Source organism: Mycteria americana, chromosome 3 (genome assembly GCF_035582795.1).
Source record: "Mycteria americana isolate JAX WOST 10 ecotype Jacksonville Zoo and Gardens chromosome 3, USCA_MyAme_1.0, whole genome shotgun sequence".
Taxonomy (NCBI): Eukaryota; Metazoa; Chordata; class Aves; order Ciconiiformes; family Ciconiidae; genus Mycteria; species Mycteria americana.
In genome coordinates this window covers 81529796-81556056 of record NC_134367.1, presented here as the reverse complement: position 1 = coordinate 81556056, position 26261 = coordinate 81529796, and the positions used below count along the sequence as shown (strand labels likewise).

The 26261-nt window shown below is 37.4% G+C and overlaps 2 protein-coding genes across 5 annotated transcripts in view; one reads left to right on the top strand and one right to left on the bottom strand.

The window, feature by feature from the left end:
• Positions 1 to 19700, bottom strand: part of ERMARD (ER membrane associated RNA degradation) — a 22164-nt gene extending 2464 nt beyond the window's left edge. Inside the window, exons 1-19 of one of the 4 annotated variants that reach the window (XM_075495828.1) lie at positions 19396 to 19478; positions 18218 to 18386; positions 16960 to 17099; positions 16334 to 16435; positions 14482 to 14571; positions 13286 to 13383; positions 12563 to 12699; positions 11128 to 11242; positions 10445 to 10547; positions 9971 to 10000; positions 9383 to 9451; positions 8418 to 8588; positions 7426 to 7509; positions 6525 to 6604; positions 5583 to 5711; positions 3894 to 4103; positions 2838 to 2951; positions 1740 to 2153; positions 905 to 1219 (exon numbers count right to left, since the gene is read on the bottom strand). In XM_075495828.1, coding sequence (XP_075351943.1) covers positions 1994 to 2153; positions 2838 to 2951; positions 3894 to 4103; positions 5583 to 5711; positions 6525 to 6604; positions 7426 to 7509; positions 8418 to 8588; positions 9383 to 9451; positions 9971 to 10000; positions 10445 to 10547; positions 11128 to 11242; positions 12563 to 12699; positions 13286 to 13383; positions 14482 to 14571; positions 16334 to 16435; positions 16960 to 17099; positions 18218 to 18386 — 2001 coding nt within the window. In that variant the 5' untranslated portion in view covers positions 19396 to 19478 and the 3' untranslated portion in view covers positions 905 to 1219; positions 1740 to 1993. Of the gene's footprint in view, positions 1 to 904; positions 1220 to 1253; positions 2154 to 2837; positions 2952 to 3893; positions 4104 to 5582; positions 5712 to 6524; positions 6605 to 7425; positions 7510 to 8417; positions 8589 to 9382; positions 9452 to 9970; positions 10001 to 10444; positions 10548 to 11127; positions 11243 to 12562; positions 12700 to 13285; positions 13384 to 14481; positions 14572 to 16333; positions 16436 to 16959; positions 17100 to 18217; positions 18387 to 19395; positions 19479 to 19672 lie in introns of those variants that run through there. The other 3 variants (XM_075495826.1, XM_075495827.1, XM_075495824.1) reach the window with 3 other exon arrangements.
• On the top strand, positions 19679 to 26261 carry DYNLT2 (dynein light chain Tctex-type 2). The gene is made up of 4 exons (XM_075495832.1): positions 19679 to 19985; positions 22732 to 22938; positions 23785 to 23943; positions 25294 to 26261. Exons 1-4 carry the CDS (start codon positions 19896 to 19898, stop codon positions 25402 to 25404), a joined length of 567 nt encoding a protein of 188 aa, XP_075351947.1. The 5' UTR covers positions 19679 to 19895; the 3' UTR covers positions 25405 to 26261.

Sequence of the window (26261 nt, the reverse complement as noted above, 5' to 3'; positions counted from 1 at the left end):
CTTAAATAATTTTTTTTGCCTTACAATACTTATCACCATCAAAGAAAGTGTCATCATAAATGTCACTACCAAGCTACATTTATCAGAAGTTAACATGTCTGAGCAAAGTCAATGGGTACAAAATAAGCCTTCAAAAATATAATTAGGATTTGCCAACTCAGGTGTTAAAAAAAGCTGAAATTTCAGACTGTGGCTCATACACTGCATTTGATTCATTATTCGCTGTTCCTAGTTTTAATCTTTCTTATCTAGTTCACACTTCTTCACATCATTTAGTTCCTGTCCTGGTTTCAGCTGAGATAGAGTTAATTTTCTTTATAGTGGCTGGTATGGGGCTATGTTTTGGATTTGTGCTGAAAACAGTGTTGATAATACAGAGATGTTTTAGTTGTTGCTGCACTAGTCAAGGACTTTTCAGCTTCCCGTGCTCTGCCAGGTGTAGAAGAAGCTGGGAGGGGACACAGCCAGGATAGTTGATCCAAACTGACCAAAGGGCTATTCCATACCACATGACGTCATGCTCAGTATATAAAGCTGGGGAAGAAGAAGGAAGGGGGGACATTCGGAGCGATGGCGTTTGTCTTCCCAAGTAACCGTTACGCATGATGGAGCCCTGCTTTCCTGGGGATGGCTGAATACCTGCCTGCCCATGGGAAGTGGTGAATGAATTCCTTGCTTTGCTTTGCTTGCGTGCGCGGCTTTTGCTTTACTTATTAAATTGTTCTTATCTCAACCCTCGAGTTTTCTTACTTTTGCTCTTCCGATTCTCTCCCCCATCCCACCGGGGGGCGGAGTGAGCGAGCGGCTGCGTGGTGCTTAGTTGCCGGCTGGGGCTAAACCACGACAGTCCCATAGTAACAAAAAACCTTGGAAAGTGACATAGTTAAATTTCAAACACACACAATATATTGCAAGAGTAGCATAAAGGAAGCAATATGATCTTAGTTTATATCCATCCCCCACACCAAATAAACTGAACTAGTAATTCTCTCACTGTGATTTCCAGTCAAGAAACATTGCAAAGAATCTTATTAAAATGTAACTTGAATCTCTAATCCTTTGTAGAGCCAACCATTCTCCAGACATTACCCTCTGGTTTTACTCTCAGTAGGAGAAAGCAAATGGACAGAGATTGGTGGTCTTCTGTGAATCTGTTCTTCAAATGATGCATTCCTTTGAAATTCTACTCTTTGGCGATGAGAAAGGGGGAGAATTTATTCTGAAAAAATAAATTACTCGAATGTGGTGTGCAACAAGAGGATAACTCTTTGAACCACAATAAAAATGCATCTGTGAGCGTGTGCATGTGAGTGTTAATATTTAATCTGCATGAAATTAACTCACTAACTAGATATGTATTGGGAATGAGTAGATGAAATTAAACAAAAGAAACACATATGGTGCAAAAGTTATTCCACACTGCCTCCTTTAAATCCTGGTATATAAACAACTGGTTACTGTGCTATCAGCTGTACCTCAGTGCAAGACCTGACTCTATGTTGAGCTAATAACAACAACCACAGCTGCCAATAAGCACTACTTTATGCTAAACGTTCATAATTTCTTAACCTGCTGATCACAGTGTCTGACATTATTTCCAGTATATTTCAAGGTAAAAAATTACTTTCTGGGTTTAAAATTTTCCAGAGCTTTTATTCCCACTCTTTTCTTAGACATTTTCAGTATAATAGAAAACTACCAAAAAAAAAAAAATTCAAGCTACAAAACACATAACATACTTAAAGTGGTACTTGCATCATCCTGATTTAGCTCACAGTAAATCTTTTTCACTGGATTTAGCAAACAGTCTGTTTTTCAGAAGCTTGATCATTCAACTCATCTCAACAGCCGCCTTCTAATAAAAAGACTAAATTTTGCATCCAAAATTTGACAATGACTGATGAAGTTTGTCTTTGAATTAGATTTGTAAAACTTGAGGACTCCAGAACTCTTAATATATAACAATGTCCAAATAATCTTAAACCCATTTAATTTATGTAGCTAGCTGCATTAACATTAGCTTTCTGTCACTGATTTTCCTTATTTTTATCAAAGCCTTGTCTGTAAGCTCCATGGTTTCATCCCATTTGTTTTTCTCGGGGCTTGTGTATGTCACCAAGTTCTCAGTATACTGCAAGACTGACTTCAAAAACCTATGAGAAGTAAAACCAAAGAAGAAAAACTCATTAAAGGATTTAAAAAGAAAAAAGAAATAAAGAAAAATATCTCAATGCCTGATTTAAAGCTGCTAATGTCTTCAAATTTCCAAATATCCCTCAGGATTATCAATACACTAAGGTGTATTGATAATCTTCTACTTCTAGAAGAGAACCACTCCCTCACTCTCACAGTAAAAAGTGATGATTTTCAGAACTGCAATTAAACGCTGCCATAGAAAGAATGCGGTGATAAAATGTGTGACAGAATTTTCCCCAAATGGCTTCCTTTCCTTTCTCAGTCAAATGTTTCACAATGCCTATGATATCCAAACATCTGTTAATTGACACACAAGGAGTAAAGTTACCAACATACTAAATACAGCTTTTATGTATTAATAGTTTTTGAGTGTGTGATTGTTCTCTATCTATACTAAGGAAGAGTCTAATAAAAATTAAAAATGTGAATAACTGGACCATATATTTTCAACTAAGTTATTTTAGTTCTTGAGTGAACGTTGTCAGAGAGATAATGATGACTATAATAATACGAAGAAGGATGACAATCTACTAAAAGTCATGCTGTTCCTTTTATTTTTTTCTCTACAGGATTTATATTACAGATCAAAAAAGGAATGTGTACGACTTCCTGTTTTCATAAAGTAAATCTTATATACTCACTTTAGATACTGCTGATAATCAAAAGGATTCTTCTTACAAACCAAATGAACATTGACTACTTCCAGAGTAATCAACACTAAGATGAGCCGCAACACCGGAGACAAAAATTTAATGCTAGAAGTAAGCAAAAATATTTTAAAATAAAAAAACTAAACCCAGATTAAACAGAAATCATTAATATAAAAAATTCTTCAGGCTTCGGCATCCATCCTAGATAGCTGGATATTGCATAGTGGGGGGAAGATTATGAAATGTCCTTCAGCAAAGAGCAGAGCAAATATCAAAACTGTAAATGAAGACTATAAAATATGAAACCTCAAAAAGAGGAAAAAAAGAGAAACACATATGGTTAAGATTCCAAAGGAAACTTCACCAGCACCCATTACTCCATAGATAATAAAGTGGAGTTCAACTGAATTGCAAATATGTATCGTCAGTTGTCAGTTTAAGCTACGTTTCTTAAATAATATAGTTAACATTTTTAGGAACATAACCTGGCTAAGAATACAATATTTACAGTTTTCCCAGTTTTTAAAGTAGATTCATAAATCCCTGAAAAACACTTCTGAATAGGAACAAAATTAATGGAATACTAAACAATCTCTCTTCTATCTATAAAGATGCTGACCCAGGTATAATGATAAAAAGCAGCAGAAGTAAAGTAAATAGAGTCTTGAAATCAGTTTAATCTATTGCATTCAGTTAAAACTTGAATGGCATTTATATGCTTAAATTGGAAAAGCTAGCAACTAAAAAATACAATCTAACATTTTAAATGATACTTTTATTTGAAAGCTTGTAATTTACAGTGAAGTAATCTCTAGCGATGCTAAAAATACCCATTAATTTATTCTCCAATTTGAGATTTTCTTGTTATTTCAATATTAGCACATAATAGAAATCTGGGTTGACACTTAATGCTGAAGTGGTTAACAAAAACACATGAACACTGTTGACTCTAAACGTCTCAGACAAATCACTGAAAGCTAGCAACAGCAGCATTCAGCCACTCTCTCATAAACCTAACCACAAAGTAAAGAAAAAACATCAGCCAACCTGTTTAACATTCGTAGATAGTTATGCCTCTGGCGAGAACGTAGAGTCTTATTCATCCACTGTTTGTATCTCAGCTCAGTGCTGGCAATAACTTGTTCAGACACTTGATGGCACTGTGTGCTTATTTTACGGAGCACCACCAATATTTCCAGAACAGGTCGCGGAGAATAAAGTGTGCAAATACGCATATCACAAAGTTCATTCAACAGCCTCCAAAACAGGAAGGAATTGTTAATTTCAATCTTTTGTTAGCTGGATTTAACATGAGATACGTTTCATATTCGGTGTGGTTTGATTCATAATGTTTTAACTCAGAAAACCTGGAAACGGATTACTCTTACCTCATGACTGAAAAAAAGCAAAGATCTATGTAGTAGGGGTAGTGACTGTGTTCTCTATCACTTTACTGAATATTAATACAAAACTGCTGGTGATGAATGTGTTTCCCATTTCAGATCAAAGAAATACAACCACAATAAACAAAACTGCCTGGCTGAAATGATACACTGAACACATCAAATCACAGCAAGGTTGCGGTTGAAGCCTCCCACCATAGTTCAATTCACAATGAATTAACATCCACCGTAATAAAACTCATTCAAACAAATTGTATTAATTAGTACTCCCATTAGTGTGTGGTCCTTCTTCTGGGCAGAAAAAGCAGCAGACTTAACATTTTGTAAAATGCAGGTGGTGAGGCCATTGTTTTAATCAACACCACACCAGATTATGTTAAAGCACCCAAATATCCTTCTGCTGTCATATTCTAATCTGCTGACCTAATGTGTCACACATCACTTCAAAAACTCTGTTCTTACAGAAATGTTTCTTAATCTCTCTCACGCTCACATTATCTCTGAGACAGCAAAATATTAGTGACTAAAAGTGATAAAGGCAGAAAACTCTAAAAATGGTTTAACACTTCAGTAATTAGGCTTCTTTTTCATGAGAAAAGTGCAAATTGATGGGTAGGAAACAAAAGGCGCACATGCTACATTAGTAAAGCAACAGGTAAAATCCTCTTTGCACTATCCTGCCTATGCCAAATGGGTTTGATTAGGAGAGTTTTGTTCCAACATATTCATTCAGTCTTGGGACTCTTAAGTCTGCTATAAGAGTGCCAATTAAAAGTCAAATTGTTTTGATCATTATTCCAAGTCAGATATAATTGGAACTAGCATACCTCCAAGTCTGACAACAAGTATAACAAGGTATCTTCTATTTCAGAATCTTGACACTAAAGCATGTAAGAACAGAATTATGTAGCGGCATATTACTATTTTAAATGCCACACACAGCTGTGACACCAAGCACATTAAAACAAATTTCTGATGCAGTTTTAGCACACAAAACAGATTAAACCCAACTTAATCTAGTCCATACATAAATATTTAAAAATTTTTTTTCCCCAGTCTGAAAGAAAAATGATTATTTTTTTCATGCTAATTTCCAAGTAAAATGTCTACTGTAATAATGTCCCAAATCTACAATGTCTCATCGTCATTTAAAGATGTTGTTCAGCTGCATTCTTAAGATGTTTAGATTAAATCAGCAGCAACATTAGAAAAGCGCATGCAACATTTCAAGCATTGTTTTAAACCAGGGAAATGAGTAGCTTAGGTTTGAGAGCTCTTGTGTTGGGCTACATGTAGAAGCTGACAGCAGGAATCAGGAGGACATAAAACTCACCTCTCTGTTAGGACACTATTGATTGGATCACCTGAACTACAGCAACTCTGGGGCATATATTGCTGCAACTGAGATATAATTTCAGATATCATCAAAATGAAAGTACTAGCTTCATCATTTCCTTCCAACCTTAAAAACAAAAGAAAAAAATTAAGATTTGAGATTATAAAACTGTGTAGTACTTACTGTTTCTCAAATGGCAAATCAAGATGCAGATTTTTTGGACAGCACTGTATTCAATGTCTACTCTCACTCTCTGATATTATGGTTCTTTTCCCTCCACCTTAGAAGCATGATTTTCTTTCTCCAACTAAAACCAACATTTTCTCAGTCTCAGCAGTCTTTTGAACCCCTCTTAATCCTCTATTCATTCATCAAAATCTTGCAGCATTTTGAGTATGTGCCAGATGCGTTGAATTTTCACCTCTCAGCTCTAAACAAGTGCAATTTCCTCCAGTGATATTATTAATGACTTCCTCCTTTTCAAATAACAAGAGATGTTACATTCTTTTTCTAAGTAATATCTCGTTTAAAGTCTTCTACTGATTTGGTTACCACGTCCTTTTCAGAATAAGCAATTATTCTCTGTTTTACATCTGATGAGCCATCTTTTTGTTTTTATTGTGATGGACTCTAGCTCTAGTTTAACTTCCTAACAGCCTCTTCAGCATCTCTTCAGAAATAGAATATGGAGTCACTAACACCTTTGTATGTTTCAGGTGTCTTATTTCCTTCAAGTTAGCACACTGTTTATAGTTTTTATAGTATCTGTACTGATGTGTATAGTACAGATTAAGCTAAAAAGAACAAAGGGATCTTCTCACAACCCCTTTGGTGTCCATCATCTTCCTAGTAACGTATTTGAAGAATTATTTCACCATCTCAAATCCCATTTTTCATAACTATTTTGAGAACTATCTTTTTTTAATAGCATACACATACCCTTTAATCGTTCGAACATATTCCTCAGGCACTGTTGGCAATTCAGGCCATAAGTGAATGCTCTTCATACATTCCAGCACCTCAAAAATGTATCATGAAAAATGTTATGTAAAGTGTAGCCTTTGACAGACAGGACAACATATTTTATTTTTCTTAGTGTGTATTTTAGAAAAAGCTGCAACAGGTCATAAGTTACTTGTTCAGTAGTCATAATTGTGTAAGCTGACATCAATTGTTAAGGTTCATGTTAGGGCAAAAAGTCTTGACGTACACTTCCATGCTAAAACATCATCTGAATAAACTAATTTACTATTCCTTCTTCCATTTTTATATAAAAAAATTAACTAACGTAACTTTTGTAATATACAGTTTGAATGCTGTCGAAAATGAAAAGTACTAAGCATGTCTACTGCAATCTCAAATCAATAGAGGAATACCTTCAAGCAGTTCAGTAATTTATAAACTGATCGGCAGAGAACGACCACAACACTTGAAAGTAGGTTTTGCTACTATGACAGAATCTTAATCAGCTGGCTTTCATACAATAAAAACCTTAGTTATAGCCTAATCCAAGATTCCTAGATACTTGACTAGAGTGTTCCTGACATAAGAAAGCACAAGGAGATTAAGAAAACTACAGAACAGCAAACATTCAGGTAAGAATAAAGCTATTCAGTGATCTAGAGCACAAACACAGCACCAATTGCATCAACAGGAGTGTGCCTAATTACATCTCATTTTAGCAACTGTAAATTCCAAAAGATAAAACTAAAAAACTCATTAACAAAAATGTAAGATTTTAACTTCTTAGGACAATCAAAGCATGAAGACAACAATTGGACCAATTTTAAGGATTAACAATTTTAAGGACCGAAATGCTTTCACAGTTGGAAGTACCTACCTGTTTCTTGAGTCGAGAAATTGGATGAAATCGAGAACGGTAGCAACTTGCACAGTTCATCAGTGGTTTTATGACCATGTGTTCCTGATTTACAAAATCATAGACAATACACAACAGTTTCTTTAAACTGTCCTAATCGTATGCAGACCTAGACTTATACTTAGTTTTATGCAAGCTACCTATAGTATGGAAGTCAATAAAGACTTCCAAATGTCTGAGGGCTGAAAGCAGTAATCAGCACAGTGAGTGTTTAAAGCTTAATTTCTTTGACACATTTTAACTATGAAACCTGACAGCAGCTGACAGAAAAGCAACCAAGTACTTTCTTAATGCAGAAGCATGCAATATACTAAAAAGAGCTACAACTTATAAATGGAAGATTTATCTCACAGGTTGCTGCATGATATTGAAAGGAGTAATCCCAAATATACGGAAATCCCAAATACAGGAAATTGGGGGGAGCAAATATAATAATTGCTAATGTTGAGAAACATGTATTGCTAGATAAAAAGTGTTCAGAAATTCACAGTACAGAGTGCAGATACAAATCACACCTCCATTAGTGAGCCACCATTATTTATAGCATCTCAGAGAAAGAAAATCTCAAATATTACATACCTCAGTGGCCGAGCTACCTCTGTTCTACATACCTTTTGGATAATTCAGCGATAAACAGGCTAGATATTGATACAATTTGACAAATAAAATTAAGTGGAATCACTATAATTTATGGATCAACCATGTGAATAAGGAGTGGTTAAGCAAACAAATCAAAGTACAGTAAGAAATGGTAATCTTTTGGAAAACTTGCTGTACTTATTTCACTACAAAACTAGAAAAAACATACTTTCACAATTTTTTTACTTGGAGGAATACTTCATTTCCACAAAAAGCTGCTGTCAAGAAAGATTCAGTCATAAGACTCTCTAAAATCAGATTTGGCATCCAAAACAACTGAAAAAATCTTCTGAGAGCGTAATACTGATCCCTACCTTAAAAGCAAACATGTCCTCATCTGAGAATCTGCAGAGAAGAGTCATTGCAAATGCAACTATCTGATTAGCTACTTCTCTGGGAAATGCTTCTAGATTGATCTCTCCATGGCTTAAACGATCTCTTATACGTGGACCCTCCTGGTGGTTCAAGAAATCCCAAAGAAATTCCTGTGGAAACATACACCAAGTATATAGAATTCTATTGTGAATAGAATATATTCAGTGTATAGAATACCTCTGAAAGATAAGTAAGTGATCATGTCTATAGGACAGGGGCATTTAGATGGTCAGAAAAAACAATGCAAACTATGCTCGTAGCAAAAAAAAAAAAAAAAAGGCAACTCATCCATCTTGGTAGCTTCTGAGGAAATTCAGAACTAACATACATGCTATTTCATGAGAGGTAACAACAGATTTCCTTCAGCTTTGTCTCCCAAGTCCTCCACAGCCCCACTACCTCTGACAACAGAACAATAAACTCAGGTCTCCCCTACAGTCTCAAAAGGCCTCTAAATTCAACACCCATAGTTTTCACGTTCACTATCTGTTTGGGCGGCAAGATGCAGGATGTGCTCTGGTAGGTTTGCAGCTATGTTTTTGTGCCATCTGCCCACATAGTATAAGATGTGTCCCAGAAGCAATCAGAAATAAGTTTTAATTTTCCCTGTATGAGGCTCCATTCAGCTGATCTTCAGAAGTCTAGAGAGAAATATCTCTGAGACTTCTATATTTCAGAAAGAAAGATAGTCTTACATTCTAACCCAATATAGCTTGTCAGGTACTACTTTGTATCCTTCACAATCAAAAAGGGTAACAAGCTTCTCCTTCTAAGCTGCTGGAGATAAGCTACATGAAATAAATGAGTATTAGGCATGATCATAAATATATTACTAAATTTACAACAACAAGAAAAAAAAAAAAAAAAAGGAAAAAAACCCCCAAAATACTTTCAAAACACTTGCCATGGCAGGTTCCTCAAGAACTGCAGGAAGCTGGTTGACTTCTTCATTATCCAAACGTTTTGCTAGCATCTAGAAAAAAGTAGTTTGAATAGAAACTTGTTATTGAAAGCCAAACAATCAAGGAAAAAAACAGCAACTAAAGTAATTAGCTTCCCTAATTTTAAACAATTCCTTCCACCACTCAAGAATCAAGGTGACTAACTATTCCTGACAGACAATTTGAGATAATTCCAGAGCTGCAAAATTGAGGATTTCTGCTTACAATGTTTATTTGTATGTATTTTGAATAACTGAATCTATGAAAAATGACAGAATGTTTGTTTCTGTGAGTTGAAGAATTTAAAGATAAAAATATTTAGAAGAAATTAAAGTCTGTTGATTAAAATTTGTATTAATTTGGATATTTTCTGGGGGATTCCAAATTTAAAATGTTTACTGTCCATCATCTTCTATTTAGAAAAAAATTAGAAATAATGTCTTATCCAACACAAGAAAAGTGCTTTCTGGCCTATAGTAATGGGAAACATACATATGCTTAAATTCTGACATTGATATATATTTAAAAAAAAAAAAAAAAATCACAAGTACCTCATCAAAAGTGGTGTAGAGAGCAGAAGGCTAGAACAAAAGACAATTAATATTATTTGATTTTCAAACAAAAACAATTAACTAGACATGTATACCGAATTTACATTTATTCATTTGCATGAAATACCAGAGGTGCATGAATAGCAAAAAACCCCCCTTACAAATGAAAAAAGGGACTGTTGGATTTTGTGCCAAGTTTTTTAAAATAAATATAACATGATCTACCTTCCGCCTCAAACTACTGTTTCTGAACACTAACCTTCAAGTACTTTTTCACACCTCTTTTACTGGCAGACATCTTTACAATAAGAGGCATTCATGAAACTCCACTGTAAATTTGTAAATAATGTTCCACAATTGATTGAAAAATTTTTGGGTAAAATCTGTAAATGTTTAGACACTATGCTTCTAGAATAATTATTTTGCAAATATTGTTAGCACTAAATCATAATTTACTTTAGACATAAATTTTACCTCAGCTGTTAGCAATCGATTTGGACATTTATTAGTTGTAGTGAAGAGCAATCTAAGTCCAACTTCCAGCTGAGGAAGTAAGAGAATCACACAGTCAGCATACCTGAAAAAAATAACAGAGATAGCCAAAGGGGTTTCCCCCCCTTATAAATATAATCCAAATGGAATTAGAGCCATTTCAGAGTTACACTCTCGAGCCAAACAACCCAGCCCAAAATTCCTTTGCAATGCACTTTGTAAACAAACAATAAATGACTACCTGTGCCCAACAGAAGCTGACCACTGAATTCAAACCAGCTCAGAGATGAGAATAACTTATAAAAAGGTAGAGCATGGGACAGGAAAACAAAACAATTAACTTTCTTTTTTTTAACTCAACATGTTAATATCTGAAGATTTGTTTCCACTTGCTTTTTAAAGCTCTCCTTTTTGGCTACATCTGCAATAGTTCTTTTTAGGTTTCAAAATATAGTTTATAATCCTAGTTGGCACAAAATAAAGTAGTAAGTCCACAAACTTTCTGAGAGACCACCATAACAATGCATAACTATATGTTGTTAAGCAAGAGATTCAGCGAAAAAGTTTGGAATCTACATATGCTGCTATTATTCTATAAATATAGAATATATTATTTTTATATTATCTTAAAAAATAACAATTAAAGAAAATAAATCTACTGTTACCTGCTGTGCTTGAAAGCTGTTAAAGCAGCCATCCAAAATGGTAACATTGTTTTTAATACAAAACTGGACAGTTTTACTAGCTCTTCAGCTATGGAAAGTGTTTCATGATTAAGATCTGCAAGTTAGCAAAACAACATTGATAAACTACATACAATCTACAGTTTACTAATTAATTCTTAATATTTCACTGAAAATATAAGATTAATTCAGCATTTGTAAAGGAAGACTTCAAAGTTAACCAATTTATTTTAACTATGCAAGTACAATGGTAGTCATATTTAAGATCAGAAATTGAGTTTGTAAGATTGCATTTTTAGTGATAATACAAAATTACAGAGCAAAACCAGTTAAGAAGTCGTGGCTGCTTTTTACTGAGACTAAAAGACTACACAGCAACTGGACATAGCTTCTGTTGAGTTGTTCTCCACCTACTTCAAATACTTAAAAAAAGTATAATATATATTAATCATTTTAATTCGGTAAGAATCAGTACAGTAGTATGAACGTTTGAACATGAGCACAGTGTTCCTACTTTATCCATTTTCTGTGATGACATTTAGCATAATAAATTAACGCTTCATACTTCAATTATACCATATAATGAAACTCACATTTATGAATTCACATTATAAATATCTTATCCAAGAGAAAGCTTAAAACGGCAAATGCAACTTGATTGCAGTAGGTGTTTTTTTGAAGCAAATCAACAGCTATAGGATTTATCCTACATGATGAGTGGAATGTTATCAGCTTGATTTGGTTCCCGAAAGCCCTGTCTCAGTTCCGTGAACAGATGTTCCACTGGCAAATTGATTACGTAGCACAATCTGACCATGAACACCATTGACACCAAGATTCCCCATATGCTGTTGTTGCTTTAAAAATAGTAGGAACAAACCAAGTAAGGTCTGTAGCCAGGGAGGTGAGAAGATTTTAATCTGACACTTCAGGTCCTTCCCTGACAAAAGCATCAGTGTACTGAAGATGTGTCACCATCCTTTACTTTGTTTCAGCACTACCTTTCCTGCAAGATGCAGGTCCTGCTGGGATCCTTGCAGCTGGAACCCACTGATTCTGGAAAGAATTAGATTTTGTAAAGGCAAACTAGGTGACTGTTACATGAAATGAACTCCATCATCAAAAAAATAGAACATAGAGTTGAAGTTTTTTAGAAGCAGTAACGTTACACGTTTCAATGTGTTATAATTATTTTAGAATGCAGTATTTTTTTATTCAATAGTCAGTGGAAGTGCCTACATATTAAAAAGTTGTCCTACAAGCATGACTGATTCATCTAATGACAGTGTATATAGGTACCTTAGTTAAGATTCAATCTTAGAACTGTGGAAAATGCATTATTTTCAACTGCACTTTTGGACAATGAAACAATAACAAATATAGCATAATAAAAACTTGCTAATGGTTAAATACTTGCCTGGAAATACATCAAGCTCCTCTAAGCTAACAAAGATCACATAAGGTCGATGCACTAAAATGCATTTATTTTGAAGAAGATACGTCTGTAACAACTGACCCAATCCTGCAGTTAAAAAAAGCAGCATAGCACAATATCTAGGGAGAATACCATAATATATTAGAAAAGCTTATACAACTAAATCTTTTGCAAAGAATCAACATTTGTGGGTTGGGGAAAACGATTTTTTTTTGCTCTTCAAAGAACATCCAAAACCTACACGCCCCATCTCTTTTGAGTACGGGCACTTAATTAATTGCATTCACAAGCATGAAAAAACAATGTAGAATTAGGAAAAAAGCATCACTGTATTCTACATTAGCTGCTGTTGCTCCTCCTCCTACCCCATTCCTCTGCCTTTTGTTCTGAGTTATTCCTGACTGCCCTGACAGACAAGGAACTGGGTTTCAGAAAAACATCTTAAGCTTTCTTGCTTTTCCTGCTAGTAAAAAAAACACTGCTTCTAAAACAGACCAGCTTTATAATGGCTGAAGTATTCTATGGAAATCCCTTTCCAAAAGAAGCAGCAGCAGCAGAGGAAAACTGTCAGGATACTGCCAGAGGCCTTTGGACATTTTTAGGGTTTTTTAAAATTTTTTTTCAATAAGAACAGTAAGTTTTACTAACAGCTTTTCAAGCACGTTCAGGTCTGGTAAGAAAACGAGATTCTTTTTGGTAACTTACTTTGCGGGAATTTCTTGTGGGGATGCAAACCCATGCCACAGAACATTACGAAGATTCAGACCATATGGAGATCCAATGAATACCCTCAGTACATTCATCTAATTAATAAACAAAGTGATTACTGCATGAAGAAATCTATTATTTATTACCTTGTATCTTTCCCTGACAGAAAATTTCAGAAGTTATTGAGAAATGACAATGTCTACTGTCAAGATGACTGGGCACAGCTTGTCACAGCAACAGCAACTCACTATTTGCAATTCCCAGTATTCTCTGAAAGGAAATCTTTCAGCTTACTGGTACATGCTACAGAATATAATACGGGAAGAACAAAATTAGTTATTAGACATTCCAAACAGTTATGACAGGCAAACAAATGAGATCAAGTTTAGCTCTTACTACTTGTAGTATAAATCCACAATAATTTAATACAAATTAACATAAAATACAGAATTTGCATTCAAAGCTGTATTCTCAGATCACTATGAAACAAAAAGGGAAACTTTTTGGTAACTGTAAGAACTGAACTATTCCACATGCCATCAAAATTTGAGAAATAATCCTTATAACACTACTAGTCTGGCTAACAATACAAGCTTCTACAGTTCACATCCAGTATTTTGTCCTAACAAAGAACTTACATTTGTAAAACTGTATGAGAAAGACCACCTACTCTGTTTACACAAGAATGTAAATGTCATCAGAATTTTGGTTGTATTATTTTTTTGCACATGTGGATGAACAGATTAGTTTCCTCTATTTTGAAAAATTCTAGTGTGGTAAATGTTATAAAGCATCTTACTACAGTGGTGGTGAAGGGGAACACAGCTTATCAGAAACAGCTAGTGCAGGACATGTATTTTCAAGTAGTGCAACTCAGAAAGAGGCAGACAACTCTGCAGCTTGCTCACCCCCTTGACCGGTATGTGAAACTTCACATATGTAGGTTTTTCATGTAGAAAAGCAAATAAGAACATATAAGCTTGCCTTAAAAAATATTTCCATTTACAATGTTCACTATTTTTGCCATATATGCCCCAGACTGTAACATGTATAAAATGAACATTTTCCCAATATATTACAGAATTGGCAAACTCTGCTTCAGTGCAAGCAAAGGCTATGCTTGGAAACGTGCCATTTGGCAAGAAGAAAAGCAGCTCAGTATTTATTACTTATTTAAAAAACTGTGCACTTACTACAGCTTGTCCAAAGACAACTGCAAGCTGCTCAGAAGCAAGCAAGTCTCTTAGAAGGAAAGGGCAATCTTTACCAATCAGTAAATATACCTATTGAAAAAAAGCAAAACAGATAACACCAGTAATTCAGTATACTTCTTTGTATTTCAAATGTACAACTTGACTATTTCACCCAGTAACAATTTTCATTATTGTAAAAACACTAATCAAACAAAACCCACCAAATCCTTAAAAAAGCTTTAAATTCTGTAATTTCATGACAAATTAAAATTTACGGAACATAGCAGGAAAGAGTGCATATGCTACTTAGTATTCCCATAGTTAGGCTTTTCACAGTGTCTATACACATACTGCTCTTCTCTTCCGAAAAAAAGTAAAGCACAACAAGAACACATAATTAAGGGAATAAACTCTACCCAGTAAACCATACTTCATTCTTACCCTAGAATTCTATAGGGTCTGTCATTGTTAAAGGAAGAAGACTTGTGATTTGTCTTCTGATTCTGGCTGTTCCTTAAACTAGACTTTATCCTAGTTGGGCAATCTTAGCATCTCTAGTCTCAAATGCTATGAAGCCTTCCATTCTACGTATTCTCCCTGATGTTTTTTTCCAATCTGTGGTAATTTTTCATTACTTTAAAACTTACCACCCCCCATACTTGGGCAAATTGGTTTGTCTAGGTGTGAATTAGCCCATTGTTCTTTCTCTGGCATTTCCTTCTCCAGAGCTCCTCATAGAGATTTAACAACCGGCTATTTTGTCTTATCTGTGGGCAATATACCCCAGCAGCAAAGCCTCTTAAAACAGCTTCTGCTCCCTTCTCCCTAACCTGCATGCCCATAAGTAGTGGTGACATCTGTTTGTGTGGTCATGCAGTGAAGCAGATCAAGGAACTGATCCAGCTGAAAAACAAAAATGGGGGTAAGCGAAAAAGGTGGAAAGGTACCTGGACCAGTTCATCAATCTAGCTTGTTACTAGGCCTTCAAATATTTGCACTCACATAATGTATAGAATACCAGCAAACAAGGCATGTGGCTGTCCAGATTGATTAAAGAAACTTCAGTGCTACCACCAAATGTTGAACCATAGCCTAATTCACATTCCACCAAAAAGGATTCACAATACAAGTTTCTTAATACCAGTCAGAATTCCTAAGTCTAAGTCATATCACGCATGCACTTCCTGCCTCATGCTGGTCATGGAACTCCTGCAGTATTACTCTTTAAACTTAACAAGAGGGCATACCTTTACTAACTACTACAAGGTAAAGGAAAGAGGGAATGTGTTAACAAGACAAACATTCAGGACTACAAGATGGATCCCAGATCTATCCAGCTGATCAGTTAGGTCTAGAATTTAAGTTGTTAGCTGACTTCTAGATGGTTTTGCAGCACAAGATGTACACTCTGTGAACAGAGCTCTGAGGAAGAAGTTATCTAGCAGCCCATTTCCGGCTGCATGCTCCTGCCTCTCCTCACAGAAGTTACGACATCATCAGATCTTCCGTGGAAGGTATGCTGCTCCCCGTTTCAGTTAAATAAATCAGAGTAACAAAGACCTACTATATGTACACTGATTAAGCAAACTTTGTTCTTTTTTAATGAAATTGGTTAGTAACAGCACTCACACAAGCAACTCTACTGGCACAGGTGAAGGAGCCCTAGAAGATGTTTCCATTAGCACAACTGGATCCAGAAAAGAATATCTCTCCAACTCAAAATGCAGCTGGGCTATTTGTGTACTACTACAGTACAGGGTAATCTCACTTTTTAAGTGTGCAATTAAATCCAAGAGCTCATTCCCATCTTATAAAACCAAATCTGCAATAGACTTCTAATGCTGGCACTTACATCACCCAAGGCTCGCTCCAAGCATGATGTTAGTTTCATTAAGCCAAGAGCAACTTCTGTAGTTTGTGTATATTGTAGAACATCAAATACTTCAAGAAATAACTGTATGATCGGGGAGAGGAAGAATGTTGTGTTAAATATTCAGAAGGAAAAAACAAATTGTCAAAAGCACATAGAAATGTAAATATTCCTCTGTGCTAGTTGCTATGCAAATGTAGAAAGAAAACAATGCCAAGGAGATAAAACTGTAGATGCCTGGAAAGAAATTGCCCTAGAGCACCTTTTGTATTTTTAGTTGCAATGTATCTAATGCCTTACACCTATAAAAATTATCACAATAACTTTATACAGTAAAACTTGATATTAAGCACAGATTATTAGAAAAACAAAATCCTACCCTCTTAGGTTAGAACAGGTCCAAAGCACCTCATGTTCTCTTTCTGATAACTTATATAAAATCTAATTACAAAGTCAGGAAAATTAGAAGCAACTACGTATCAGAGAAGGACAATTAGTTACAAATTCTAAGCATTGTGGTTCATTGGTATCTCTTGTGTGCTCTTACATTAAACTTCCACAAAGCATTCATGTGCCAAAATACAAATTGTCAACAGACATTTTCATACCTCTGTGTAGTTTGTCCAGCGGAACCATAATTCATACTGAATTACAAATTGCTCCTTGGTCAGAGATTTGAAGTACAAATTAACAGATTCACATACGGGTCCTAATGATCGTATGCTTTTGATATAATCCACACTTTGATCTTAAATTGAAAAACAGAAGGTGATTAGACCAAATATTGGACCAAACATTGGACCAAACTTCCCGAAGGTCCAATATTTTAAAACTCACAAGGAGTAAAACCTGCTACAGCTTGTGTACAGATTTAGCACAGAGAATTTTCTCCAGACTATTTTAGCATGACTAATACACTATAATTTACTGTCCAAAAGACCACACAGATAAGATATAGAAAAGTAAAAGTACAGTGTGAAACCAGGTAAGATCAAGTACCTTCTCCAAATAAAAAAAAAAACCTTAATGCAAGAAAATATGGAAGTAAAGAGGGTTATTATGTTTTGGTTTTGCTGAAATGGGAAGAACCCATTATGTACTAGAGTACATAAATTTCACATAACCAAGCTGGAAGCTAGTGCAGGCTCAGAGGGCTCAGTCAGGTTGCACCACTTACACCCTTTAAAGAACGCAGATGGATGTGGTACCTTACAGAGTGGTATCACTGCTCCTCTTTGGTGGGAGACTTTTATAGGAAAATAAATTCTTCTGATTTACTAAAAGACATTGCTTGAGGCAGAAACATGTATCATTTTTACCATCTCTGGAAATTATTAACAGAGCTTGCATGATGCAATTTGGCAAATTAAAATTCAACGAGTTCATCAGGGCATAAATACTTTGTTTTGGTTAAAAAAGAGTTATAAACTGTTTTACATACAGAAGGGAAACCAAACAGTACTTCTGTACAAGCTAAAGTTGGGGAAACAAAACCAGAAGCAACAGTAGGAATACTGATGGCCCCAAAGCATTTTAAATTTACTGCAAAAGGAATATAAAGAACACAGAAGAAAGCAATTATGAGGTAGGAGAGAAGCAGAAGGGGCACGTGAAGTTGGGAACCAAGATGAATGAGGAAGCAAAGGAGCAGCTACTTATGTAGCACAGATTACATGAATGTTAGCAGCCAGCAATAACCAAATACCAAACGTGGATGAAAAATTTAAAGCTCCTTGTATCTATGAATTGCACGTACTAATGCTGTACTGTGACAAAACGTTATAACTAAGCTAGGATTGCTATGAACTGTACTGAGATTCTGCATCAGTCTTAAATGTATCACTACTACAGCAGGTAAACACCAACCTGATTCAAGGTAACACACATGCTCTGTAACAGCTTGCCAACATATTTCACCATTTTCAGACAAGATATTATTAATATCATAGGCATCTTTTTTCTCAAATCCAAGTTTGCAAATCACATAATGCACAGGTGGAGAAAGACAAGTAGTGATGGAGTCTGACAACGCCATCTAGAACACACAAAAGAGTCCTTGCATTAAAAAAGTACATGAGAACAAAGAAAATTATTATTAAAGCTTACCCATAAGCACAGAAATACAGATAGTAATACTGCATCTGTAAACAAGTTCTTAAGTTTTGCAATGCAACTTTCATCTATGCATATGATGAAAGGAACTCTCTGAGCAGAACCACCTCATGGAAAACTGAGGGGATGGAGGAGGGGAAGAATTGGTCTATTTGCGTAACGCCAGGATGGTGTATTTCTGAATGGTTATATCTACTAAAGTGATGCCAAGACAGACTGAAGCAAAAGATCTCCGTTTATATATTTGTTCTGCCTAATCTCTGAGCTTGCAGGGAAACTGATGCTACTTCAAGTAAAACCAAGAGCTTCAGTCCTTATGATCAGCAAAATCATTGGCGGGGGGCAATATGCGAATTCTGTATGAACTGGTAGTTATGGTAGAACACTCTAAGCATAAATGTTATTTGCATATTAGTCTATTTGCATATTAGAAAGACGGACTGATTCAGAAGCACACATTTAAAGAATTTGCAAAGATAAAACTGCTTACGCTAACAAGGAGGAATATGCTTCTTTAGTAAAAAAAAGTCACGCCTCCTCAGTAATCAAACAGAAAAGAGACAAGAATTTTTGAAAATGAAGGATCACAACAAATATAATGATTCCATTAAATTTAAAAAAAATTCCTCTTTAATTAGGTGGTAGAATTGACCCTCACCGTACACATAATTTCTGAATTCATGGCCTCAAGGAGAGATTACATATTTATATGAGTAACAGCACAGAGCAAGTATGACAGTTTCTATAATGAACTGGTATTAGGTGCCATCAGGAGTATCCTATCTGCTATTAAAAAATAACCTAAAATGTTCATAAAACATGTAATTCAGTCCTTCACCTCATTTTGAGGCACCCCACGTTTCACTGTCAGAGACAGGAGGCCAGAGCATGACTTGAACTACCACAGCCACCCTTTATTGTCTAAAACAGACCAGACAAGGAGCAGGCGGCTGACTTTTTCAGGGAGAGTACGTGACCACGTCCCGCGTTTGCACTGGTGGCAGCGCCGCGCCGCGCCGCAGAGGCAGGGCTGCCCCCGCCCCGCCGCCCTCCGGCCGCAGCACCAGCACCTCCGCAGGGCCCGCAGGGAGCCCCGCGGGGCCGAGGGCTGCAGTAACCCCCCCCCCCCCCCCCCCCAAAGCCCCCAATCCCCGCCCTCGCTCACGGAAGCCACCGCCCCACCCCGCCATGGCGACCTGCTGCCGTTACCTCTGTTACTGCTGGGCCCGCCCGCTGTGCGTCATGACGTTGTGCTAGCGCGTGGCGTCACACCTGACTCGCGCGGGAAGACTCCCGCCCTGGCACGGGGTTGCTCCAGGCCGCGGAGCGCGAAGGCGGCGTCTCCTCGCGGCCCGTCGCCGGGAGCGGGAGGAGAGGGGGCTGCGCCCGCCTTGCCTCCCCTCGGGGAAAGCGGCGCTGCGTGCCGCAAGCCATGGAGAAGCACTCCAAGATGCCGCAGCTCGCCCCCGCCGCCGCCCCGGAGGAAGGGAAGCGGCGCCAGGGCCTGTTAGATAAAGACAGCGTGAGCGGCCGCCTGGGCGGGGGCGGGACGGCAGCCCCGGGAGTTTAGCTGCTGGAGGCCGGTGCCGGCGGTGTCCGCCGGCCGGGCACGCCAGCTGCGTGGGAAGGGAACGGGTGTGAGGGCGGCGGTAACGGCCACAACGGCTGCACCGCGTGCCCGTCACGTGGCCCTAGCGCGGGCTGAGGGGGCGCGGCGGCCTGGTGGGGCGGTGGCGCCGGCCTCCCCCTCTGCTGTGGCCCTCGCCTGAGGCGGGGGCACCGGCCCGGGACTGGAGCGCTTCCGCTGGCGAGGGAAAGAAAGAAGGATGGGGCTTGGGACCTTAGGAAGGACGGTACAGCGTGTGGAAGAATGAGGGGCTCGGTGTGTGATTAAAAGGTGTGGTCTTGCCAATACTTGTATCAGAAATGCTGTTCCCGTCTGTTTTACATCCGGTTTGGAATAGCTCCTCCCCATTCTGTTTGGTCGGATGTCACGTTCACATCCACCTTGCAGCTGGTGTGCCACCTTCAGCATTGGGAGGCAAAGTTGTTAAAGCCTTGTGAAGGTAAAAAGAAGGCAAGGGTGGTCCTCCCTTTGGTGGTGCAGTCTTTCCAACTTGGGGTGCTACTCTGAGTTCTCTAAGTTAGGAGAAGGTGTGCCCTCTTTTGAAGGAATAAAGAACTGTTTCTTTAAAACAACCATGGTTGTTACAACAGACTTGTTAACAAACAGCATTTCTTTCAAATGACAAAAACGTTCTTCTCTCAGCATACTTAAGTCCGTATCTCCAAGGTTAAGCCGATGTAATAGAGTCCAGTAACATAAGAACAGGCTTTTGTGTAGTCAAATGCAAAGCTGGTTCTTGAATTTTTGAGAGATTCTTTTATGAAGGCTGTAAATATTATATAGAAATGTAATTGCAACATAGTGCTAAAACTTGCAATCACAGTATTTGTATTGTGAAATACAAAAGTAGGTTTATTTATTAACTGTTTGTGTAGAGATATCAATAAGGTTTTTGGTTACCTCAGTAAATGGCTTCTTGCACATGAGGAAATGATTATGAAAGCTTTGGTCACTAATAATAGCAGTTAAACTTGTAAGTAACGGCATTGTTAGAAGTTGTGTGCTATAGACATGAATTGTCTTCCATCTGTAATGGTACAGGCTGAAAATGTTGTGACTCATGCTGAACCATGTTAGCAAAAAATTGCTGCTTAGATTGTGACCTTTTTCACAGGTTCATTTCCACTGACATGGATTGGGATGCTCATTTGAGCAGCTCAGATGGCAGACTTGAGGTGGTTTTTATTCTGTTAGGGGACCTGTGATGCGCGGGTAGGGGCTATAGTCTTTATAGATCTGAATTTCAGTTAGAAGATAATGAAAGTCCATAGCCTAGGTGCAAATGTGTTTGCTCATTGCATTTTTAGTGTAAGGTGAGTGCTATTCAGAGTTGGCATTGTTGGCATGGCATCAACAAACACCTGCAGCCAGTTTGCACTAAGGCTGCCAACATCACTGGTTTTTAACAGAATTATCTAACAGTAAGGAACCAGAGGAGAGATGTAGGTAATGTCCACAGTGTTGACAGGGCTAATGTATAAGTGATTTCATAGAGAAGAAACTGCATTGCTTCCCTTATTCTCAAACTCCTCTGACTTAAAGATTTGTGAGCCTCTGAGTAGTGCATCTCTTCAAATAATTCTCACTAGACTTTTATATTATTCATAAGTGTATGATTTTTTTTCTATACGTGTTAGTGTAAGCCTTGCACTGTGGTGTTATATCACCTTTGTTCTCTTTACTGCTCTTATGAGAAGGAAGTGATGCTTTTCTCTCACCTAAGTTCTAGCTGTAGTCAGGAAGTGGAGCAAGGTGCTGAAGAGTCAGCAAAACTTGAAAGTGGTTAGTTAGGAGGTAGCTGGTATGTAGCGTTTGTTATTTGTTTGTGCTTTTCTGTCTCTGTCTTGTTTTGTTATCATTTTACAGTTCTGTTTTAAGCCAGCCATGGAGGACAGCAGGTGACATCTTTTGTGTGCGTCATCAAACTTGCTGCTTGCATTCACAGAGGGCCAAATTTTGTTATGTGTGTTGAAGACAATGATAATACACAAGCTGGATGGGGAGAAAACATCGATCTTCAGAGTTCTGATGACAAATAAAAAGAAGTACTACTGTGTTTTTAAGTTCCAAGCAAAATTACAAAGCTTGCAAATTGGAGCATATTTTTTCCTTTTTTTTATTAATGAGCAAATTAAGTCATTAATACATAAGGCATTTGTTTAGTAGCTTCACAAGGGATGAGGACAAGTAAAATTACGTAGTAAATGAACCAAGCATGTATTTTGGGTTTTGTTTAGGCTGTTTGAATGGAAAGCTTGAAGTTGTGGTTAACAGTCTTGGACACATATGTTAATATCTGTGTGTTTTTCCTTGGAAAATGGAGTGGATTCAGGGTGCTAGTACAGTGTGTCTGATTGACTGAGTTTAAATGCAAACTTCGTTTGGATTTCAGTGGAAAAGAAGTTAAAATTGAGCAGAAGTTAACCACTGTTCTCTTTTTTTTTTTTTTTTCAGTCAAAGCGGTAGTGTCAAAACAGCCAGAAGAAGATACCCATTTTCTAGCTTTTCTGCTTTTTTTGTAACACATTCCTAGACTAATTGTTTTTTTTCCCTCTTAACTGTACACCATAAAGTATTATTTAGAAACTGTTAAATGCTAAAATATTCACGTGATACGGACTTTTTTTATTTTTTTGCACAGATGAAAGGAAAAAGGACACAATCAAATTACGAAGCTTTAGGTATGGCTCCAATGGAAGAGGAGTATTTTAGTGATTCAATGAAAGCTAAGCTATTGGCATTCAAAGCTAACAGGGCAAAGATAAGATATGCTAATACATACAGACTGGAGCCACATAATAAATTTCGGGATTATTTAGTAAGAGACAAAGCTCAAGCGATACTAACGGTATAGTATTTTTTTTAATTGATTGTCTAATTTTATTGCAAAAGTAGCTTGTCTTGCAAAGATTGTATTAATGGAACAGTGTAAGTTGCATAAACTTAAACATATGCCTAAATCTTTGCAGACTTTGAGTTTTGGCACACAAATGTGATGTGACTGTGCTCCGTTTTGCAAAGTGCAGGAGGCCCTCTGCAAGGCCGCCACTGAGCATGTGCTGTTAAGATGGAGCTGAAGCTTCTTAAACTCTTACCCATTTCTAAATCAAATTGAGCTATAGCACAGTTCAAAGTACCCTAATCTGCAAAATATCCAGTTATTGAAAGATCCTGACCTTGAATTTGTGGAATTCTACTCCTTCAATTAGTTCTACTAATATCATATGACCTGCATAAAATATACTTGGTGTCCTTAACAGTCTGACTGCCACATACAAAAATTAAGCAAAAATGAAGGAGAACAATCTGTTGAGATAACACGTAGCTCTTAGTGGTACCTTGAATATTTATAACTAACTCTTGCAATTCTGCTGTCTGGAAGACAACATGCCTTGGATATTTGGAACAGGTATTTGTAGCACTATTTTCCAGTGAACTGAGCCCAAATGATGGAGAAGAATACATTCCTTTTTGTTAAATGGAGATTGGCCAGGCAGGTTTGTCACTTTCAAAAAAGAGATAAAACATTTTAGAGTAAAAATAGTGCAGCCTTTGCTGTTTGAGAGCATCGTCTATATTGACTATTCTACTCATTAGTTCTTTTAATGTTCTTGTAGTGGAAATGACTGTAAAGGTGTTTTTGCAAAGGACTACCAGGATGAAAACTAAGATCCTTCAAAATTGTTTTTGATAGAATAAACTTCAACAAGCCAAGTACGATGGAGTTTCTAGTCCCTCCTTGTGTGCTTCAGTCTCAGAAGAAATATTGAAGGCTGTGAAGGAATTCGACTTTGACCGTTATAAGTACGTGGTATCAGTACTAATTGTGGAAAAGGCAGGTCAGGCAATAAATGTAAGCAAACATATTATTAATATCTTTTGTAAACTGAAAATAATTTTTAGAACTGTATGTTATCTCTTAGGCATTCATCTGCATTCAGCAGCTTAACTAGTTTGAGGTGGTCGTGAAGCCTTTGAGTTCTTTATGGGGAGTAGTATGCCAGGTGACAATTTAAGGTACTGCTGTGATTCTACCTAACCCTGTGAAGGTTGTCTTCTTTTTGAGTTCAGTAACAGCGGTAAGCAGCCCATGCTGCTCTTCCCTGTCAACCAGTTATTTCCGCTGTGTGCTGTGCCAGTGCAGTTGCATGATTGCAGTGAATATTGTTTTTCTTTTTCTGATGTACTTTGATCTCCAGTTGGGTCGTCGCATTCATCGCAAAATGCTGTGCAGTTTTAGTGTGGGGTGACGTGGAAAGGAAGGGGTGGCAAGGAAAGGGATGGAAACTGTTTCAACTGCAGCTGCCACCAAACATGCTCCTGGGACTACAAAGTAACATTAGTGATCTGAACTTGGCACACCCAAAAGAAAAGTATTCTAGACTTTCCTCTGTTGTATGTGATTTACATGTATTGCAAGCTCCCATTGGTGTTCAGAACACTTTTAGGTATCTGGCCGAGTGTCAGAGAGCATTTCTGTTTAGGAGTGTTCATCATCAGCTCTTAAAACCTGATGAAACCATACCTGTTTGTAGTAGGTTATGTGAAACTATTTTTGAAGGGTTGTCAGCTTCAGTAATGACGCTGGTCTGTGCGGGGCCTGCATCTACCTACTTTCCTGGTGCTGTCTCGCAATGCGCTGCCTCTGAAGTTGTACTTTGACTGAGGAGCTGTAGGTTAAAATGGATTGCTGAAATGGTCCAAGTTAACTTTTTTCTCCTGAGGAATATGTTTATTCCAGCAGTCAATTCACACATTTTAGCTTTGAAAACAGTTTTATCAAAAAAGCTGAGAGCCCAGTAAGTGGTCACAAGTAGACTGGAGTAAGCTGGAGCTAGAGGAGTGAGGATGTGACTTCTTAGTTGTATATGTTCCCAAAACTAGTATCTGTTCACGTTGCTTTTGAAGGGGTGCTGTTACAGTATGCTAAAGTGCTAACAAGTGACCATGAGAGAGAATTGAGGTTTTGGTGTAGAGATTTTTGGATCTGTTGGGGTGGAAACTTTACCGTGGAGCAAGGACATGTATTTTAACATCGAATAGGACTTGTTCATTTTCACTGTAATTTTGCAGTTCTTACTACTTGTAACTCTCATAATGCAATTATATCGGTATTTATATAATGCTGTGTGTTCTTTTAAGAAAATAGAAAAACTGTGCTGTTTATAGACTCACAAATAGCTTTTTCTTTTCTTTCCTTTAGGTTGCCAGCAGATGGGTCTGGGATGTTCAAAGAGACACCTGGGTTTCAGCTAAATGTGAAACTGAAACATTTATTGCACTGGCTTTGGTAATGGCTTGTTATTACGAGTAATACTCTAAAGGCCACACCTGGTTTTGTGTATCACAGTACCTGGTATATTTGAAAATTTTCAGAATGTCATTATTTTAGTACTAATTTTTGTCCTAATGCTGTTGGCAAATTGAAATTGACATATAGTTGAGATAATTTTGCTCATTTTTCTGTTGAAAAAAACCAAACCCAAGAAGATGCTCTTGAAATGTGTATGGTTGAGTACATATGGGCTTCATCTGTTGTAACGCTGCTGTGGAAGTTGAAGCAGCTGGTGTAAGGCCAAACTTTGCAAAATTTTGAATGTTGTTTGTCTGTTGCATGCCCAAAGTTGTTAACGAATGTTTGCAATAAATTGCAGGTATTGGTGTTCTTAGAAGCACGCTCTTTGTAAGAAAAGGCAGTGTTCAGTTTCTTTCTAGTTGTATCTTTGATAAAATGCCAAGTCTGTGTAGAAGCCTGGCTGGGCGGGCATCCGTGTTTTGCACACTTAGGAATCTGTGCAAATTTCCAGTCGTTTTCCTTGAATGAAGTGTGAGTTCAGTCAAGTCATTAGCTTCCCTGGGCCTTAAACTCGCATTAAGTATCAAGTCTGTTCAGGCTGGTGGCTAAGTACTGAATTGGGCGAGTGCGATCACTGCTGGAGTGGCCTCTGACGGCAACGGCAGGAGGACGATGGGGTCAGTTACGAGACTATTGATAACTGGTCCATAATTGGCAAGGACAGCAATGACTATTTTCAAAAAGAAGACTGCAGCAGATCTGTGAAGTGCGTAGACATCTGCTTTTGGAACTGCCCCGTGTGGAAATCGAGCGCTGATGCCTTTTCCACGTCCGTTGTATTGTTAAGAACTGAAAATAAACGTGTGTGAGGGCAG

What these genes read in the sequence shown, in the direction of transcription:
- DYNLT2 (XM_075495832.1), top strand. Translation starts at nt 19,896, where the DNA reads ATGGAGAAGCACTCCAAGATGCCGCAGCTCGCCCCCGCCGCCGCCCCG. An exon ending in GCCTGTTAGATAAAGACAGC is followed by an intron (nt 19,986 to 22,731) that starts GTGAGCGGCCGC and finishes TTTTTTGCACAG; the next exon opens with ATGAAAGGAAAAAGGACACA. An exon ending in AGGCAGGTCAGGCAATAAAT is followed by an intron (nt 23,944 to 25,293) that starts GTAAGCAAACAT and finishes TCTTTCCTTTAG; the next exon opens with GTTGCCAGCAGATGGGTCTG.